The following is a 22,049-nucleotide window of genomic DNA, read 5'->3' as shown; positions in this document are numbered from 1 at the left end:
GCATTTTACATTATTTTTATCATAGTCACGTGAGCATCTGTGCATAACGCTCAATTTCCAACACTAACGCCTTATGAAGCACTGCATAATTTCGCCTCAATATTTTGCCATAGGCTCCCAAAGCGACGCTTGGTGGCGTTGCGACTATGGACATGCAGCGCCACCTCTGGCAGAAAAAATGGAAACAGGGGATGTACAGCCGTCACCACCTTTAACACGAACGCTACGCCGCATGTCCTGCAGTTTGATTGACGCTGACACCACGTACGCTTGGGTTCTGTTGCCAAGATGCTAACCATACATGTCGACGTACTATTCAAGCCTACCGAGGTATAATCTCAGCAAAAGCGCCCAGCACTTCACAGCTGTCATCAATCAAACTAGCCCTGGCCACACATCGAAGTGTTCGTCTTAAAGGTGCTGACGGCTGTATACGTCGAGCGTTTTCACTTCTCTCCGCCACTCTCTTCCGCGCACTGCGCCGCTTGAGAAAAATCTCCAGCTGGACAGGCACTTCGAAAAGCGAACGTAAAACAGAAAAGTTTGTTAATAACGTTTACGTTCTGGAGCAGACGACAACGACGCCCGCCTTAACGCGAAATTCATTTCCAAAGTCTACGACAGCGAAATTTTATTAAGTTCACATGCATATTTCACATTCTTTATATTACTTTATCAATTTTCTTGCCTCTCTTATGAAATCCTTTAGTTCCCTTCGCCATCCATGCAGAGAAGCAGGCGATAAATAGACGCAGGCAAAAATCTGTTTTTCTAATAAAGAAACTCTCTATTTCTCTCTTAAGTGCGAAATGAAGCTACACATGCGGTTGATATTCCACGTTGTCAGTTAAAACACGATTGTTGCTTCGATGTGCATGCTGGCAGCAGCAGACGCGTACTTTCATGAACGGATTTTCGCAGCATTCAAAAAGTAAACAAAGATGACACGGCCATCGCACTAAAAACCGAAATTACACCATCTGCCACTAAAGGAAACCATGTGTGGATACGAAAGAGCGGGTGCTATATCGCTTACACTGGCGGCGACGTTGACGCTCATCGCGCTGGAGAGAAACCCGGGGAGGCGCAAAGCACGCAGCCATGGACCGGTGCTTCCTACTGGAAAAATTCCAATTGCTGCTAATGGGCAATGCGAGACAGAAGACTCCAATTGAGCACGGTGACCCGTATAGTTCACTTTTGAGTTAATGCGCACGCTACGATTTTCAATTGTTCAACAATTCGCACCGGAGAAATCTTCCACCACCGCATACCTCGAAGGTCAAGATGCCATTGAACGGTTGTGCCGACAGACAAACAGACAAACGAATGGATGGACGGACAGAAAGACGCACGGACGGACAGATGGGCGCTTCGTTCCATTATTTTTTATTTTATTTTATTTTATTTTATTTTAATCATACAGTTAGCATACATGCCAAAACAGGAGTTGCTCATCTGGGCACACAAATTTCAAAAGTCAATGCAAAAAGTGAAACATCTCACAATTTGACACAAAGAAAGCAAAAGCAATGCAAAATTAATAAATAAACAATCCAACATTCAATGCGCACCCTTTAGCATAACACGGCAGAACACAGGTGAGCAAGTGAGTGCCTTATCACAGCTCAGTTCAACATTTGAAACGCACATTCGAAATCTTTAACGTTGTTACACAGTACAACGTCATTCCGTAACTTATTCCATGTGTCAATAGCGGATACAATAAAAGAATTCTTGAACTATTTTGTGTTATGCTTCAGAGGTTTAATGTTTTTGGTGTGCTTTGTCCACGGAGTGAATGATTGTCCACGGAGTGAATGATTATCACCATTCACTCCGTGAATATGCTGTGATTTTTTTCCACTGCAGTGATCCGCGCTTGTTTTCTTTCTCTCCCGTACTAGTTATCCGCCGATCGATAGTTTTAAGGTGGATCGCGTGCCTTGGTACTGTCTGCACTGTCGTGGCACACGACAGTACTTTTAGGACCTCGCTGACGCTTCCGTGGAGTAGCTTCAGCCATCGCGTTACGGCAACTTCGAACAGTGAAGGTGTCGTTTCAGTGGCCCAAAATCAGGCTGACGGAATGGCACCAAAGTTGCCCACACCGACTGCATGCAGAACGCGCGGCGATGGAGACGGAAATGTTGTAGGCCCGTGTGCTCAGATTTGGGTGCACGTTAAAGAACCCCAGGTGGTCAAAAATTTCCGGAGCCCTCCACTATACGAAGTCTCTCATAATAATATGGTGGTTTTGGGACGTTAAACCCCACATATCAATCAATCAAACTGCAGAACGCGCGCGGTTCGTGTCGCGCGTGCTCCCGCTGCTGTGAAACACGTTGAATCTAAAAGGCACTGTAGTTGAATCAGCTGCGCGCTTTGCCGCGCCTATTTCCAATTTCCCCAGAGCTTGTCAGTGTGGCGTCGTTTTCGCCCCGTAAACTTGAGCTTTGTGTCCCTTTATACATATATGCTCCACTTAAGCTGCGATTCCAGCGGTTTATGCCAGTGAACAATTCGAGGTCAAAAAACTAAGTTTCCATGAATATGTGAAGTAAAAAAAACCTCATTGTTTATGTGAAAAGCACGTGGTTTGAAATACCAGTTTTGAAAGGTCTGCTTTTGTTACAAAAGCGGACAGATTTCCTGCACCGATGGCACTGCTATGAAACTTGATAAGGTCATATGACGCGCCAGCGCACGATGTCTTATTGCGAGCAGCTGTATGACTGATAAAAGTTTATCTATATACCAGCCAGAAAAGAAATGTGTAATTGAAAGAATAAGCAGGGTCACGGTTGCGCAGCGGTCGTCGGGTTTCTCATTGGGCGACATTCTTTATTTTTTTGTTGTTGCTGAGTTTACCGACAGATATGCATAAAAGAGATACTGCAGCGCTATACGAGACGCAGCCGCGAAACCGACTGCTGCTTGTCACTTCGACAAAACTGAGGTACAACTTCACACCACTGTGGACAAACAAGCCGCCAAGGAAAATCTCAACGAACAGGAAGAGATTCGAACAGCTCCAAAAAAGTATAGACCTACACACCAAAATGTGGCCTTGGAAACACTCTACGCATTCTGAGATGGTGCACGATAGCCTGCACCAAAGCCCACGTCTGTTGCGGCTTCCAGAATGCACGCGCTTTCAGCTCTCGCTTCCGATGAAGTGCGTTTTCCTTCCCCACTTGTTTCTACCACACACACACACAAAACATAACGTTCGCCATGTGACGCTTTCGTGCCACTGAAGCCTGCAGAAATCAGCCGACGCAAACCACTGTTAAGTCAGGTTCCAAAGGCATCACAGTCTAATGTGTTCCTTTGGGGTTCGGAGTGCACTTACTTAACGCGTCGAAACAGAAACCGAGACGAGAGAAAAAAGTTCACAGCTATTTCATCAACCACGGGAGTATATGGAGTAGAATCATTATGATGTTACAACTTTTCTTCCATCAAGTGTAATAGTCCACGAGATCTAAACCGTGATATGGATTCTGAGAGAAGCCGTAGAGGAGGAATGCGAAATTTTCGACCACCTATAGTGTTATTTCTTGTGTACGATGCGCTGACATTGCACAGTACACAAGCCTCTGGTACTTTTGTTTACATTACAAATGCGGTACGTCGCCGCGCCCAGGATTTGATCCCACCGCCTTCTTTCATCATGGAAAAAAAGAAGTCAGAATACGTATTGCAGTATATAGAACCAAGCGCTCCCATCTTGCACCCAAGTGCCTACGCTCCCGGCGGCATATAGCCTCGCATCCAGACGCCATTTTGCACTGAACTGCCAAGGCGTGTATCTGTTTCGCCAAGTTTACACGGCAAGTGACATCTTGGGGGTTTTAAAGTACTAAAAGGCACTCGTTCCTGCCGCTCTCGCTTACAAGTAGTCATCACGCCACCTCTGCTCCGTGTTTGGATGCGAAAACAGCGTAACAGGAAGATATTATACGGCACTGTCTGTAAAGATCACAATGCGACGCCGGAATCCCGCCGGTGCGTTTTTTTTTTTCAGATTTCCCAGATTTCCATCCGCAACGAAAAAACGCCGAGCTCGGGCATCAGTGGATGACTGCAATCAACAGGAAAATGTACGTGCCCAGTAAAAGCGTACGAGCAAGTTCACTTATTGCGTGTATTCAAGCGCGACGCCAGCTACTTTAATTTATAACATGTGTGAAGTATGCCTGCAGTAGGTGGTACCAAATCGCTGCTGTGCTCTTTCGCAGGCCGCATGCCAATAACAAGAGATATTACGAAACGTGCACGCACACTGCACACGTTTAGTACAAATAAAACAACGCCTGTGTTTAAAATCGGGAAAAGCGGAAAGGGTGGCTTACGATTATAAAACTGTGGCGTGCCTTGATCGCTGGGCGAATCTAGTGTTTTCCGTCGGCTTCGCCATAGCGCTATAAAATATTGCTCTGACGGGCACTTTTGCACCACGTGTGTGTTCCGAGTGCCAGGCCTGGCAAATGATAAGCACATTCGGTGCATGAGCACAAGTAATTGGCACAGGCCGGAGCGGGATTCTGGTGCTACGTTCGTAGAGAAACATACTTACATAAAGAGCGGACACTCCCGTATGGCCCTGCGGCCCAGCTACTGCGCTGCATTCAGCGCCACGAGTGGTTGGTCAGACACGACAATATCTTCAGCATAAATAACAAAACTTTCTTCTTTCCGACGATGGGATTCGAACCCGCCCCCTCACGCTCTGAAAGCGAGTGCCTTTCCACTAGACTACACACCCATGCTTCCGTTACGGGAATACATGTGCAGCACATCCAAGCCACATGAATGCGCCTCTTTGTGCAAAATAAATGCAAAAACACAACACTTTCTAGTCATACTTTACTGTTTTCTGTTGTGAGGCATTAAAAGTCCTCAGCGAAACATGATGTAGAGCAGATAAGGGACAATTGCACAAATTAACAAAATTTCTTCTTTGCGAAAAAAATCGATGCCAAACTAGGGTAATCATTGCACTTCTGATAAGGCTAATACATGTGTTAATAAAGAAATAAAAGCGAAGATTAGTACGCCATCTAGCGACGGGTCAGACCCTTCTTTGCTGGGCCGCGAAAAGGCTCCAGTGGCCACTCTTTATATACGTTATTTCTTTGTGCTACGGTGACGCCAGCTGAAAGAACAATAAAGAAATAAAAGCGAAGATGAGTACGCCATCTAGCAATGGGTCAGACCCTTCTTTGCTGGGCCGCGAAAAAGCTCCAGTGGCCACTCTTTATATACTATATTTCTCTATGCTACGGTGACGCCGGCTGAAAGAAAAAAGTTTTGCCTAGTCGAGGCATGCCGCAGTTAGACTGAGTCGAAATCCACGGTGTCTGCTGTTCGCGTTTGTTTACGTCGTGATAGTCCGTACGCGATAAACGAAAAAAAAAAAAAAGATGTTGCTTTGCTTCATCACTGAATCATCAGTATGCAGGGCACAAGCTGTAGATATTCCAAATTCTTGAGGAAGGCCTTCTCGACTTTTCACAAAAAAAAGCAGCGTGAATTTTTAGGAGATTAAAAGCGCTAAACATGCTTATTGCCGTACTCGGGTTGGAAAATTTCGTGTTGCGAATCGCGGATCGTCTGCTATAGCTTGGCAGTTCAGGGTGTTGCTTCACCGCTCTTGCGACAGATGGCAAGACGTACTGCCTAAATATGGCGGCACACACCGAACTCGATGTGTTCTGCATGGTGTATAAGTGGGAGAGAATAGTTTTATCATCTACATTGGTTCCGCACAAGTTTCTTCCCCTATATAGCCGACTGCTTGAGTGCATTTCGTGTTTTTTTTTTTTATTAATTCATTTTTGGTGGTAAAATATTCCGAGAATCAGACAAGTAAACAGCAAAGTGCATAAAGGTCACGGATATGGATAAGAGCAAAGTGAATGAGTGTACCAGAGATCTCTCCGAATAAGCGAACCAACAATTTCACGACTCGAAGCCGTCCCCTCCTCCGCCACTCCCTTCCTCCTATTATTTAAAGTGCGGCAGCATCGAATCTCTGTTGTCCGATAAATGAAACGCGTCTGGATGCCGTCTATACGCCACGAGACGCGACCTCGCTTCGAGAAAAGAAAGCTACGATAAACGAACGTAACTGTTATTTTTTAGCTCATTTCCTGTCCAACTATACAAAGAAATTGAGCATCACTCACATTGAGCGTCTGAAGAATCGTCTGCTTGAGCGCAGACAACCATTCGGGCGATATACACAGGGTAGCCAGCCGGTTTGAGAACTGGCTAACCTCTCTGTCCTTCCATTTTCATTCCTCGGGCGATATACGAGCTTTTCGAGCAATTCGCTGAGCCGCCGTCTTGTTAGGACAGCAAAGTAGCCTACATCGTATTTCTATATGATGCCGTCATCTCGAAGCAGTCTATATTTTGTCCGCTATACGTGAGACTTGGAGTGGGACTTAAGATGGCCGCTGTCCACTTAGCTGTCGATTTAGCCGTCTACGGTGAGTATTGGAACACACCGCCAGTCCTACCTTTCTCGTCATTTTTCAATGCTCAGGGTTATGCACGTGTTTATTGACAATAATGGAGAGCAAGGACCCCTGGTGTCACATTCAAAGATCTTTTTTTTTACTTTAAACCTTTACCCTGGAAAGCCGGGGACTAACGGCAGGCCCTTGTGAGAGACACGTCATCGCTTTTTTTTTTGCATTCATTGCGGAATATGTTTGCTTTAAGACTTGATATACAGCATGGAGGAAGGGGCGGCAGTGAAGCTTGGCATCTTTCAAAAGGAGTAGCCTGCGCACGCCTATGGCCAACAGTCGGCACTATCGGTCATTTAGACAAAATTAACAAACGTCAATTTATGCTAGTACTGCAACGCTACGTGTACGACTCAGCCAACAGTATATACTTTCGTACAAAGTTTTTCTTGCTTTTCGCCGCTCTCTATTGAAATAGAAATATGTGTGTTTTTGCATTTTCAGCCATTATTACACGTCATTAAGCTATAGCCGTAGATTCAATCCCGACCGAGAACCACTCTCTGCTACATTATCTGTTTACGGTTTTATTATTATTACTCCAAAGCGCCAACGAAATACTACACGGCTTTAAAGGCAGCGCCAGTCTGTTCTTTAGCAGTTGGAAACTTTTCGCGTTTACTTTTTATGCACTCAAAACGCCCGCGACGTATGCACTCAACGTAACAATCACATAAAAAAGTAGCTTATTAGTTCGCAAAACGGGGGCACGCCACTCGTAAGTTGACAGGAAACGTCAAAGTAGGAGTGCTACCCCTCGAAATGAGCAATACTTCTACAGTGCGTACTTTTGAAGCCAACAGTGTCAAAATTGAGCAGACAAAAAGAAGTTAGGACTATATGCACTAAGCTGGGCTAAGCTCGCAAGAAGCCTCGAATCTGCGCCGTTTTTTTGTAAGGCGTAAGGCAGCCGACACCAGAAGGTATATCACGGGGAAAAAATCTAGCAGGCTGTAAAAAAAGGCAGACATCTAAAAGCTTTGAAGGCAAACATGTGCATGGGCAAAAATTGGATATATGCATTAAGGGACAAGGAAGGCAATGTCAAAACCAATATGGATAGGATAGTTGAGGTGGCGGAGGAGTTCTACAGAGAGCTGTACAGAAGCCGAAACGACCAGTGTGATATCGTAAGAAATAGCCCAGAGGATTCCGACATTCTAACACTAACGACAGGGGAAGTATTGAAAGCCTTAGAAGGAATGCAAAGAGGCGAAGTCGCTGGTGAGGATAATGTAACAGCGAACAGGCTAAGAGGTGGCAGAAAAATTGTGTTTGAAAATTTTGTAGCCTTATATAGGAGGTGTCTATTGACGGGAAGGTACCATAATCTTGGAGGAGCGCCAACAGTATCTTAATCCATAAGAAAGGCGACGTCAATGACTTGAAATATCATAGGTCGATCAGCTTATAGTCCGTTCTCTACAAACTATCAGTTTACTGTTTTTTCTCTACAAACTATTTACAAAAATAATAGCTAATAGAATTAGGGCGATATTAGAGTTAGGTCAACTAAAGGACGAAGCAGGATTTCGTACAGGCTACTCCACCATCGACCATATTCATACTATCAATCATGTGATAGAGAAATGTGCGGACTACATGCAACTCCTATACATCGTCTTTATAGATTACCAGAAGGCGTTTGACTCAGTCGAGACATCAGCAGTATTGCAGACACTATGGAATAGGGGTATCGATGTACCCTATACGTAAACATACTGGAAGAACAGCCCCCATAGCAGATGCATAGCCACCCATAGATCTCAACAACGAAAGCTACAGAATCCCAATAAAGAAGAGTGTAAGGCAGGGAGACAAGATCTCTCCAATGCTGTCCACCACGTGTTTACAGAAAGTTTTCAGGGCCCTATATTGAAAAGAGCTAGGGATAAGATTTAATCGAGAGTTTCTTAGTAACCTGCGATTCGCTGATGGCATTGCCTTGATGAGTAACTCAGTGGACGAACTACAGCTAGCTCATGATTACTGAAGCAGAAGAGTAGGTCTGAAAATTAATATGCATAAAGCTAAAGTAATGTGCAACCGTCTCGGCAGAAAACAGCGCTTTGCGATAGGTGGAGAGACGCCAAAAGTCGTAAAAGAAGATGTCCACTTCGGACAGGTATAGTAACCACAGAGCCAAACCATGAGAGTGAAATAACTAGAAGAATAGGGATGGAGTGGATCACAATCGACATGCATCCTCAAATGATGAATGGTAATCTTCCGCTAACCCTGAAGAGGAAGGTATATAACAGCTGCATCTCGCCAGTACATACTATACGGAGCAGAAACCTGAAGGCCTACAAAGATTTCAGCTCAAATTGAGGACGACACAGTGAGTGATAGAAAGAAAAATGATAGGTGTAAGCTTAAAAGACAAGAAGAGAGCAGAGTGGGTCAGGGAACAAATTGGGGTCAAGGATATCATGGTTGAAATCAAGAAGAAGAAATGGACATGGGCTCGGCACGTAACGCGTATAGGCAGGATAACCGCTGGTCATTAAGGGTAATTGACTAAATTCACACAGAAAGCAAGCGGGTGAGGGGGAGAAAAGGAGTTGGGTGGGCCGACGAGAATAAAAAGTTCGCAGGTATAACGCGGCAGCAGAAAGCACAAGACCGGGTCGATTGGCGGATCATGGGAGAGGCCTTTGCCCTGCAGTGGGCGTAGTCAGGGTGACGATGATGATGATGATATATCGAGCAAGTTCTGACGAAAGCTGCTGATATGCGTGTAAATACTGCGGGCTAGGGCACATGATCGGCGCCCATCGCTCTTCACGTATGGCGAGAACAATCACAGATCGTGGTATATGCTCCCGCGTAATGTGACCCATTTCTGTTGCACCAGCGCCGCGCTGATTCATGTCTTGTGACGTACTACCTCGATTGAACCTCGCATGTCGTCGCTAGCCGTCTCTCATAATCGCATCGTGGTTTGGGAACGTTCGAGTCCGATCCCCTACCGCCGACCGGGCTCCATCAAGAACACTTACGGCTCGCCGATCCAGTCGTAGGCGCACGGTGTGGAGGAGTCGTGCCTCGGTGGCAGCCGGTGCACGGCCCAGCGGAAGGTCTCGCGCGGCTGGCCGCCCACCAGGGAGACGCGCACCGAGACGCCGTGAGAGGCCGCTGCCAACGGCTCCACGTCAACGGTGCCGCGAATGCCGGCCGAGTTGAACACCGCTGCCAGGGGCGTGGTCGCGGACAGCGCTACCTCCATGGACACTGCGGCGACAAGTATGCAAGGTCGGTCTGAAGTTTTCTAGTGCAAGAAAAAAACACGGACGGAGAAAGGTGGGACAGACGCTCGCTTGCAACAATGTTTATTCCGGAAATGAAGGAAGTGAGGAAAATGGGAGGACAAGAACGGCATGGAGGGTAACCAGCCTATAGGCAGCCGGTTTGCTACCCTGCGCATGGGAGGGGGATGGGGGAAATGAAAGATAATAAAAAGAGAGAGAGAGAGATAAAGATGCAAGGAAAGGCAGGGAGGTTAACCAGACGCACATCCGGTTTGCTACCCTGCACTGGGGAAGGGATAAAGGGGAGAAAAGAGGTTGCAGAAAGATGAGAAGGTACACACAATCACGAGCACACTCGGGGAGCACACACAGTCTACAGGCGGTCGCTCAGGTTTGTGGACTTAAGGTAAAGTAGCAGTGCTTTAGTTGCTTTCTGCGCAACTGAGGCAGATGCCCAAGGTCCTAGTATCTTCTGCACACAAAATGGTCCGGGGTCAAGTCGTAATAAAAGGTTACCGTATATATATATAGGCAACCTCGCTGTTCAATCATCACGATTGCACGCACTTTGCGAATTCACATACTCGTATCTTTACGTAGATAGGCTAACTCCTCACACGAAAGTGCAGTCGATAGTTTAGTGCTACAGTTATCTTTCATCCTATCAATCAGTTTTGCCTCAACTATTTCGCGGGTCCGCTGTCCTCTACTAGCACCAACAATTGAACACTCGTGAAAAATCGGCATGCGCATGGTCCGGACCTATTTTTTGTGCTTCGTTTTTAACTCCTGCTTATCCGATGAGGCAGGTCTGGTTAGTCTGCACAGATCCTGCAATTTTGTGGGAGCAGAAAACACTATACTTTTGTGTTCGTACACTGTCCTATCTTCTTTAGCCGGTGTGATAACCCGTGGATATACGATATGATTGCGACTATTCTCGCATAAACTCTACGTCACGCTACACTGCGTTACTAGGAAAGGTTTGTGGCGTGATTTTTGCACGGACAGTAATGTCGCATTTTATACCCCTGATCATGTCATCAAGCTTTGCTTGGAAAGTGTTTGGTTTTGATATATAAGTCGTTATTGATTAGAGGAGAAGAAAGAAAAGGCACCTGGTCATGTCTCCCTTATTGGAGACATGACCAAGCTTTTTTGTAAGCTTGGAGGCTTTCTGTAAGCGGTTGTGAATCCACCAAGACGTCAGTGAAAAAAAAATGAGAAGCAAACGAAATACTACACATTGTTCCGCTAGTGAGAGAGAGAGAGATAGAGAGAGATACATAGAGAGAAAAGGCAGGAAGGTTAACCAAGCTTGGCTTGATTGGCTACCCTACACTTGGGGAGGGGAAAGGGGGAATAATAGAAAAGAAATAGACAGAAAAAAAGGAGTGAGAAAGAGATGGATTAATAGTCAGCTCGAGACTACACAGCACAGTCTCGCACAGTTCTTTGACAAGTGGTCGTGAAGTCTGGTGGTTCTTAAGAAGTACAAGAGGACTTTCGTGGCTTTGCGCGTATGCGAAACCGTCTGCCAAAGTCCCAGGATCTTCTTTTCTGTAAGCGGCCATGAATCCAGCTGACAGAGCTTGGCTTCCATAATACGTCGTTGAGACAGGTATGCCGGGAAGTGGCATAGAATGTGCTCGAGCGTTTCCTCGCAGGCGCCGATGTTGCATGCCGAACTGCTCGCCACTCCAAGGAGACGAGAATACGCATTCGTAAATGCAACGCCCAACCTCATGCGACACAGCAAAGTGTCAGCGCATCGTGGGAGCCCAAATGGCAATCGAAGTTGCAGGTTTGGGTCGATCGAATACAGGTGCGCATTGGAGAAACCCGGTGTATTCCATTGTAGGAGAGTTATACGGCGAGCAAGTGATTGTAGTCGCCTTGCAGCGACCGTTCTCAAGAGTGGTATAGGCGTACGCAGGTCTAGGTCATGAGCCGATCGAGCAGCTTCATCCGCGTGGTCATTTCCGATAATTCCGCAATGACTCGGCAACCATTGCAAAACAATATTGTGACCTTCCTCGAGCGCTTCGTGGTTGTCGTGCCTTATCTGATATACTAATTGTTCGTGTAACCCGTGATGCATAACGAACCGTAGTGTCTGTAAGGCTGACCTCGAGTCGCAAGAGCTGGCCAAATTGATTAGGTTGCTGTCGAAGACTGTACTTGCATGGTAGCTGGTTGAAAAAGCGCACGGTGCGCCCTTTCATCCAGTGGCCGTGGTACTTGACTGCACCTTGAAGCGCTGCGAGTTCTGCTGCTGTCGACGTCGTAGTGTGAGAAAACTTGTATTGAAGCAACACATTACCAGATGGATCAACCACTGCTCCTGTAGAGCTGTCGGAATTAGTGGAGCCATCGGTGTAGACATGTATGCGCGGTCAAAGAACGTTTCGTCCAACAGACGCAAAGTCAATTGCTTCAGGGCTAGCGGTGACATGCGTGACTTCTTAACGATTCCAGGAACCGTTCAGCGCACGTCAGGTTGACGAAGACTCCATAACGCAGATGCTGGACGTATCACAAGTTTGAAGCAAGGCGATAATATGTCTTGGTGTTTCGTCACAATACCCCGGAACGAAGAATGGGGCCTCCACGCTGTCAAACACGCTGAATGATGTGACGGAAGCCGTGATAATTAACGAATGTGCACTCTCAGCGTCTCGACAATGATAGGCGTTGTGACCCGTTGTTCTTGTGCGATAACAATAATTGCCACTGTCGATGAGCATCTTGGAAGGCCAAGACATTTCCGAAGTGCTTGGGCTTGTACGCTCTGTAGTGCACGGATGTTAGTCTTGCACGTGTTGGACAGGGCACGAAGGCTGTACCTGGGAAGTCCGAGAAATAGGTATAAAGCTGCAGCACGAAGTGCACGTATAGGCCCCATGATTTTCCGGCAACGAACTTGAATACAATTGTCAATGCCGATGAGCTTTCTCTTCAGATATGTGACATGTGGGCTCCGGGATAGGTCACGATCCACGATGACACCTAAGAATCTATGACTGCTCTTATATGCGATTGATCTGCCATCGATGCACAATGGGTAAAAAAAAACATCGGTTTACGTGTAAACGTCACGCATTGTTCGGTGGCGATAGTCAAACCTTGCTGGCGAAGGTATACCGATGTCATTGTTGCCGCCTTCTGTATCCTTGCGCGCACTTGAGGCGAGTCATGCCGGACGCCCAAATGAGGATATCATCAGCGTAGAGAGATATATAAGCCGTCTGTGGCAGCATTTCGGTGAGCCGCACAAGAACCAGGTTGAAAAGAGTCGGACTCAAAACATCGCCTTGTGGCACCCTACGACTTGTGAAATGCTTATTCGCAGGCCCATCGACAGTTAGAACAAACATGGATCTTTTTGTGAGGTAGCTTCTTACCCATCGAAAGACATGACCTCCAAGTTCAGCTGCTCTGAGAGCATTGTGAACAGCCTCATGGGTCACGTTGTTATAGGCACCTTTCACGTCTGAGAACAGAGCTACCGACAGCCGCTTCTTAGCTTTCTGTTGCTGAACAGAGGTCACTAAGTCAATGGCGCTATCGATTGAAGACCGAGCTCGTCGAAAGCCAGCCATATCATCAGGATAGATGTTATAATGTTCCAGGTACCATTCCATGCGTGTAAGCAGCATCCTCTCCATGACTTTGCCGACGCAGCTTGCTAGTGCTACAGGCTGGTGTAATACCAGATCCAATGGAGACTTTCCGGGTTTCAACAAAGGCACCAGGCGACTGCGCTTCCACTCATCAGGCACTATATCACCGTGCAAAAACTTATTGAAAATATCCAGAAGACAGCCTTGAGCCTTCGGGCAAAGGTGACGTATACGGTAGCATAGGTCACTCCATCAGGACCTGGGGACGATGAGTGCCTGCATGTGTTCAATGCTGCATGAAGTTCTTCAATAGTGAAAGCAATCTCCATCTGCTGATCTTGTGCGACTTGAACGTCCAATATGTAGATCGGTATAGAGATGTCGCCGGCAATCTTTGCACGAAATTCACCAGAAACATCAAGCTGTGAGCGACGTTGATGTAGCGCCATAGCAGCGAAGGGATGACGCTGTTGCGGATGCGAGTGAAGTATACCTCGAAGAGCCCTCCATACGGGAGACAAAGTCTCTGGGAAGTTCCTGTTGAATGTATATGAAGACGCGTGCGTGTTATTCACGCAATTAATAGCCACACCCTATGCGAACGTGGATTGCTCACTGTGTCGCATTAAAAGTATGCAGAGCAACTCATTTTTTAAGGGGCGAAGCTCATTAAGGTGTGCGTCGCGCGCCCGTCATCTAGAAGGACATGTGTAGCCACCTCTTCGTTATGAATTGCTCAATAGATGGCGCTGTGTGTATATGTCCTTGAAAATAATATCACTAGATGTCGTTAGTGGTTTTCGTATAGTTGAAGATGTCGTATAACGCACAGACGGACGGACAGACAAACATTCAAGTGGACGGATGGACGCTTCGCCCCACTCATCATCATTCACTCGAATGCCGTTAACGTCAGTGGCGTTGCCAGAAATTTTTCTTCGAGCCTGTATTTGTAAGTATGTGCATAAGTATCTATATAGAAAACGTAAAAATTCCTATACGGGTGGACGTTTTGGAGAGGAGGAGGAGGAAGAATAACTGTTATATAAGCTGGCAGTACCAGATGGCGAGTGCATGGTTGAACCCGTCAAGCCACTGCCTGGCTATGCCTATGTGCTCAGAAGGACAAGTTCCCCTTTATGTCGAGGCACGTGCATAAACGTCCGAAGTATAGGTCTGCTGGCTACATACACTGTGTGACGAACACACCCACAAGGCTAACAAGATAGAAGACTGAATGTGTTCATTGGTTCAGGATATTTTGAAGCGTAAGACGCGACAACGGCATGGGACAAAGGGTAAGTTATACACACACGTGGAGCACTTCGTGTTTTGTTATGACGCTGCCCCTTGTCCGTTACCATCGCCACGCCTTACACTTCAAAAGGAAGTAACAGCGCACGAAGTCCGTTGTCATTCTCTTTTTACGCTGCAACATCTGCAGCCACAAGCCGGCCTTGGACTGCCCGTAGTAAATGTGCTATCAGGGCCTTTAGAGATAATCTTTCCGCTGAAAACCTGAAGCATATATGTCACTGACCGTGGCAAATAGACAACCATTAGATAAAATAAATCCTCCCGTTTTCACACTCGTATCACACATGCGCGTGGGTAGACGTACGTACCTCCGGTCAGAAGTACAAACAGGAGCGACTTCGAGCCCATGGCGACACATCCGAGACCAACTGACGTGCTGGCTGTACAGGGCGCTATACGCTGCGGTGTCTTGGGAACGAAAACCGGTGATGTCGCCAGAATCTGTGCGCTGACTCCGCAGGGGACGCCCGTAGCAAGAAACGCGATATCTCCTAGAAAGCGAGCCATGCCGAAGACGGACGCAAGCAGTCCGAGTCCGCGTCTGGTATCTACAAGAAAGGGCCAAGTATCCTTCTTACAGATGGTTTGCATAACATGTTCAACACAAGCGCAGTACGAACATTCGCAATGACAACTTTAGGTGCTTACAACGCAGACACAAGTGGCGCAAGAATACGCTCAGCGGGAACGTGATGTCAGCTTCTTTAGAATACTTTACATTTTGTTTATTTCAGTCAGCGTAATGCATTCGCAAGACGACATGTGCCTTTTCAGTGATATGCCCTTATATTTTCCCTTGCACTTACCATTGCTCTTGCTCAATTGAGGCCATGCGATCTGCATTCGGTGTATTGAATAGTGAATTCGACAATTAACATTTACGCGTCACAATAGCCACACACTGCCGTTACAAGTGCGAAACTGCTATGTTGTGATATTCTCGTTAAAGCGCATGCAAGCATCGGGAACTGCCGCTGGCACGACTGTACATTGTCTCTGTACGATTCCAACGTTTAAATGTGCTGTTCGTGTTTGTTTCCTGTGAATTTACAGACATAAATATCCACTGCCAGGGTTACCACGACACAAAAGAAACATGATGTGCAGTTTATATCTCGGCGTTGCATTGTGCCAAGTTCCCACGTGTTCCGCATTGGAATCTCCGACAGCTAGTTCTTTGTCACACATGCAGCTCTTACGAAACACACACAAACACGCACATGTTTTCGCTAAAGCCACATAAAAGCTATAGCTAGCCACGTGACTAAAGTCAGGGGTCACGTGACATGCCTAGTCAAGTCAAGCCATACTTAATACTACTAGCAAAAACTTAGCATATCTGGAAACAGCTAGGCATTTCTAGCAAAACTTAATACAATAACCATTAGGGTTTGACGTCCCGAAACCAAGGTATAATTGTGAGAGATACCATAGCGGAATGCTTCGGAAAGTTTAACCACCTCTTTAACGAGCCCCTTAATCTAAGTAAGGTCACAAGTTTGATCTCTGCCCCCGGCAAGTTAACTTTTCACCCACTTTTCCTTTTTTTTCACATTTACATTACAATTACCTCATGTAACATCCCCTACACTTTTCTTGGCATTATTGCCTATTAGATTTCATTATTATTGTGTCCAACAAAGAAAACGAGCGATTAAGTGTACGCTTCTTTCATTCAGTCATAGCAAGGGTTTCGTTCTGGCAGACTTGGTGCCTTCAGGAAGTATACGAGGGATTATTAGTCAGCTACCAGCGCGTAATACGATCACGTGCTCCGTGACGCCAAAACAAGCAGAAAAAATGTTCCGCACTCGCCATCATGGCTACAGGTGGCGCTGACCGACGCTCCCACGTTTAATACACATATATACCCCATAAGAATGGGGGGATAGCCAGCTCAGTCGGTATAGAGCGTTATTCGAAGGTCGCAGGATCCATCCCTGCCCGTGGCAAGTTATCTTTTCATCCACTTTTCTTTCTTCCCATTTACGTTACAATTACTTCATATAATACCCCCTACACTTTCCTTGACATGAATTGTCAGTTATATCACACTATTACGAGCCTGGGGCACTTTCGCCTCAATCGAAAATGCGCCCGCCGCCGAAATTCGATCCCGCGACCTGTGGGCAGTGGAGTAGCCAGGCGATGGCACACCGAGCCCCCCCCCCCCCCCCCTCATATATTTTTTTCGCCATGACATACGTAGCCCAAAATGACCATTCGCCTGCCCAGGTCTCACTCGAGATGGAAGAAGTGACGCCTCCCCCTCAAAAAAAAAAGAGATTTGTGCATACATCTCTGCCTGCGGGTCCGCATTTGAGAACCAGATCCACTAGGCCACCGTGGCGGGTATTTCTTTTCCAAATCATAATAATTTAAATAATTAATTGATTAATTCATCGATTGATTGAATGATATTTGGGGCTTAACGTTCCAAAACCAGCATATGAGTATGAGAGACGCCGTATAGTGTTGCGAATCTTATTATGTCGAACATTAGCTCTGTTGATGGTTCAAGCCTTGTGCACTTTTTTTATTAATCCTTCAAATTCAGAGTATATAGATTCTGAACACAAAAAAAAGCTTCAGCGCAAATCGATATATAAGAACAGGTTACTCGACATGCTAAGGTACGCGCGAACTCTTGCGTGGGTTGGCCACGCCCTTCTCACTCTCCCCCTCTTCTTGCCGCTCTCGTGGACCACTTCCGGGGCCGAGTCCCCTGTACACGCATAGTATGCAGATTGGGAGCAGTTTCAATGCTGCGACACTGCACAACAAAGGCCGAGCGTCTTAGTCGAAAGTCGAGCGAACGTTTCCCTTTGCGTACTTACTCACTGTTCGTCCTCATTTTCATGACTTCGTCCTCGTGTCAGAGATACGAAGAGACACTCGGGGCAGCTGCTCGATAGCGCACCGAGTGTTAGCGCACCGATAGATACGAAGAGACTATCGTCTCTTCGTATCTTTCGGTCTCTTCGTATCTTTCGTCTCTTCGTATCTATCGGTGCGATAGCGCACCGATAGATACGAAGAGACTATCGGGGCAGCTGCTCGATAGCGCACCACGAACGTCATTGTCCATTGTCAGCCATGACCACGCGTCCGTTGAGAAACAGGTCAGTAAATTCGTATAACAACAGTCGACACCACAGACAAAATAAAGGGAGATATAGTGTAATAACGTTACTCAGAGAGGCGGAGGTGAGCAACTAATCAATCACAAAAGAAGCGAATGACTTATTAATTCTGATAACACTATAAGAGAGCCGATGCGTACGGCACTGTATACTGTGTGCGTAGATACACAGACGTGATGAATGTAGCCGGAGAGGTGCGGGGAATCGTGCGCGTGTTTACTAATGCTCTTCCTCTTTGGCGTACCACATGATCCACATGGCAACCATAGATGAAATTAAATGGCACGCGACAACAAGCACCTGGCCAAGAATTTTCGCTCCATCTCCCACCGAACAAGGGTGTGCCAAACCTTCCTTTCATGCATTCCATTCTCTCCCATGGAAGAGTGTCCTGATTACGCCATCGATAAACGCAGCATTCGTAGGCTCCTCTCCCGCTGCTACAAACAAATGAAACGTAGTGCATTGCAGTACGGTCTCAATTTTATCACAACGTAGTGTCGGTGGTTCCCGTTATTTCATCATTGTTTTGTTACGCTTCAATATTGTACTCTTAGTCTCTCCTCATTTTTTTGGTATAATCCTGCATGAATGCCTAATTTATTATTATGTGTATGATGATTATATATGCAATATTATATGGACAAAAGGGGATCCCGGCTGCGGCGGCTGCATTTCCGATGGAGGCGGAAATGTTGTAGGCCCGTGTGCTCAGATTTGGGTGCACGTTAAAGAACCCCAGGTGGTCGAAATTTCCGGAGCCCTCCACTACGGCGTCTCTCATAATCATATGGTGGTTTTGAGACGTTAAACCCCACATATCTATCTATCTGGACAAAACAAGGGAGGAAGATCTGTTGTAAAGGTAGATGAACTGGTACTTTCGTGAAATGCAAACTTGTAATCAAAGGTAAACATATGTGACTTAAATATGTCGGACTGGGTGCAATTATAAGAATAAAAAAAGGCTTTTCTACCGAGCTTGATTTTTTAGTTTTTAATTAAACAAAAACTAGCCCAACGCTTCGAGACCCGTTCTGTCTCTTCTTCGGGGTGTGACAGTCCGACCGGCTTCAGAGCTATAGCGCTGTTTAGTGGTTGTCTTCTTCTCGATCGTCATTCTTCTTTCCGATGCGTTGTCTTCTCCCTTGATTCCGGAGACTGTCTTCGCGAATGATTTCCGAACAGCGGCAAGCCTTCACAACGGTATAGAGAGCGTCGTCCAGTTCAATCAATCAATCAATCAACCAATCAATCAATCAATCAGTTTATTATCATGTCATAAAAGGATGTTACAGGGAGTGAAATATACAGACGAGGGTCCCAATGTACACGACTGCAACGGGACCCTCGGTGATGATTACAAATAATAAAAGCACAATTCTGTTAGAATCGTAGAAACAAAAATATACAAAGCAGAATGAAAACAAAAAGGCATGGAATCAAAAAACAAAAAATCAGTATATAACAACACAAAGAAGATAGATCAACTATTTAACAGGTACTCTTTTAATGAGTTTTTAAATGAAATTAAAGAAACCTTGCATTTTAGCGAAGTGGGCAAATTATTCCATACGGTGATGGTACAGAATCACCACTGGCAGGCATGCGCATATGTGCGTGCCTGTCTATGGCGATAAGTGGACGACGCGCTCTATACCATCGCGAGGGTTTTCCGCTGTTCGGGTTTCATTTGGCGTAGATAGTACATACACGCTCAACGGTGTCCCCGTTGATCGGTTGTTCTTTGCAAGTGTTTTGTATTACCGCGATATTGTTAAAGGGCTCACTTCACAGAACTTCCAGCGTCGGCGTCATTGGCTGTTAGCGAAAAAACATCACCTTATGCGTGACCGAAAAATTGGGAACGATGAAAATAAAATAAATGACAAAATATGTTGGGTCAGAGAGGGGAACTGAACCAGGGTCGTTTGGGTTTGAGTGTGGATCGAACCCGGGTCGTTTGCGTGGCAAGCGGATGTTCCACCACATGGCCACGCCTCTGCTTGTAGAACAGTGAAAAGAACCTGTTCTGCTTGGAAATGAAGTTAAAGTATAGCTTTCAGGCTTCACAAACACACGCGTCCGGCATACATGCTTCACAACACGAAATATAGCAGTAATAATGCATGGTAGAAGCGCCCATTGCCAGCTGGCGTCAGTACATGTGATTAGCAAGATGTTTTCGTGGTTTAAAGCCACTCACCCACTACAAAAGGTGCACATGTTACTGCGTCCAGACCACTTAATGGCGGCATAGCAAGTTCGAAAAGGTTTCATGCACTAAGACTTTGATGTACGCACTAGGAACAGGAGATCACTATCGCGTTCAACTACTAAAGGCGAAGCTTTAGTGTCCCGTATTTTTTATGTCTTTGCTGTAACGGTGATTCTTATCAGTAGTGAACCCCCCTCCGTAGGACACGTGAAATGTCGGTACAGTCAGAAATATGGGGTTGATTTTATTCTTCTCACTCTCAAAGAAAGCATAAGCACTCGTCTCACACCCGTAGTCTTAAATGGGCCCTCAAGCACTTTTTTCAAGTAACCATGGAATTAAATCACTTGAAAAGCTTACTGCCTCACGCATTCAACACCGCAAAAATTTTAGGAATTCGTCCAGTGCAAGTGGAGTTACAAAGGTTTGTCGCATGCTACAATTGCATTCTCTTTTCTCTCTCTTCTCTCGTCCCGACGAAAGCGCTGGAAGCTGAGCACGGATGGATGGCAGGACCACAGAAAAACGTCACGCGCGCTTCGCGACCTTGAGCACTTTTTTTTTCTTCGAATGCGCGGTTTTCAGTGTGATCGTGCGCGCACGCGTGGAGCAGTAGCGGCCTCCCACGGCGACCTCTGTAAGGAGCGAGCGCGCCATGTTCAAATCAACCAATGGCTAATATATGGCGTTGACGTGTGATTTTTGGTCCTATAACGTGATTTGTCGAGTGTAGAAAAATCAATTTTTAGCTGACTTCGATAATTTATTGTGAATTACAGGCCACGTGCTGTGCTATAATATTTGGCTCGCGTGTTGTCGGGAGCCTCTACTACCGATCGGCGGCCTTTTCTGACCATGCTCAAAAAGTGTTGCAGGGCCCCTTTAAAAGACGCGCACGTAAACGTGTGTGAGCACAAATAGCTTCGTGTGTTCTGTACGGCCATGATGAAGATTGTTGGGTGTCTTGTATTGGTTGAATGTGCAATGTTCCACCATACAGATTAACGTCACCACTGCACAGTATATAGAATGCGCTCCTTGGTGCGCCCACTATGCGTCATTCAGTCATATCCTAGAGAGATGAACGCACCCAGACATAATCAGCGGAGCTGATAAAGCGGTGTGGACCTCGCAACGGGTCGCGATAACACTCGCGTGTTGTAATATTGGGTTTACAGTTGATGCTGTAGTTTCCGGCCATCCGTGGAGGCGCATATTACTGCCGTTGAGCGAAGCGTTTTGTGAAGTTATGGTCTTCCCAACAAACAATGGAGCGCAAAGCATCCTGTAAGCACGGATAAAGCAAAACCGAGTTTTCTCGTTTCTTTACTGATTAGTAAATGTTCATCCGGTGTGCACTGTAACTTTCCAGCACAGCGTCGCCACGGTGGACAGCAGAAAATGTTGAGAGGAGTTGCAATCAAGCAGAGGCGAGAATATTAACGAAAGCACCAATGATCGTTTATAGTATCGATAGGCGTTCTATAAAATACACTTGTCAAATTATTTTCAATCAGAAACACCGGGTTGATCATATATTGTTCTCAGCAGCTTGAAAGGGTGCAAAATAAGGCGGTTCGGTTTGTACTCAGCAGTTACAGAACAATAAGCATGGCGGAAAGCAAGCGTAAGTTGTCATGACAGGTTTTGCAAGGTCGGCGGAAAAACCTTAGACTGAAATTTTCTCATGCTGTATACTATTCTAAAACCGGCATTGAGCGAGAAAAGTATATTAAGTTATCCACTTACATATCATCGAGACGCGACCACACAATGAAAGTTCACGAATTCACTTTTAAGGGTGACGTGTACAGGTATTCTTTTTTTTTTCCACGAGCCATTTGAGAATGGAATGCCCTATCGCCTGATGTTGTAAACATTTTGGATAACGATGTATTTTGAGTGTAGGAGTGTGTTTACTTTGTATATTTTTGTATGTATACCCCCTGTTGTAA

General features: G+C 46.0%; 1 protein-coding gene across 3 annotated transcripts in view; it reads right to left on the bottom strand.

The window, feature by feature from the left end:
• The window catches only part of LOC119159386 (uncharacterized), a 61,417-nt gene that overhangs the window by 28,198 nt on the left and 11,170 nt on the right, over positions 1-22,049 (bottom strand). For 2 of the 3 annotated variants that reach the window (XM_037412127.2, XM_075865088.1), the window contains exons 2-3: positions 15,042-15,281; positions 9,545-9,776 (exon numbers count right to left, since the gene is read on the bottom strand). In XM_037412127.2, coding sequence (XP_037268024.2) covers positions 9,545-9,776; positions 15,042-15,240 — 431 coding nt within the window. In that variant the 5' untranslated portion in view covers positions 15,241-15,281. The remainder of the gene's footprint in view (positions 1-9,544; positions 9,777-15,041; positions 15,282-22,049) is intronic. The other variant, XM_075865089.1, reaches the window with a different exon arrangement.

The sequence above is a fragment of the Rhipicephalus microplus genome, chromosome 1 (assembly GCF_043290135.1).
Source record: "Rhipicephalus microplus isolate Deutch F79 chromosome 1, USDA_Rmic, whole genome shotgun sequence".
Lineage (NCBI taxonomy): Eukaryota > Metazoa > Arthropoda > Arachnida > Ixodida > Ixodidae > Rhipicephalus > Rhipicephalus microplus.
This window is presented reverse-complemented; position numbering and strand designations above follow the sequence as displayed.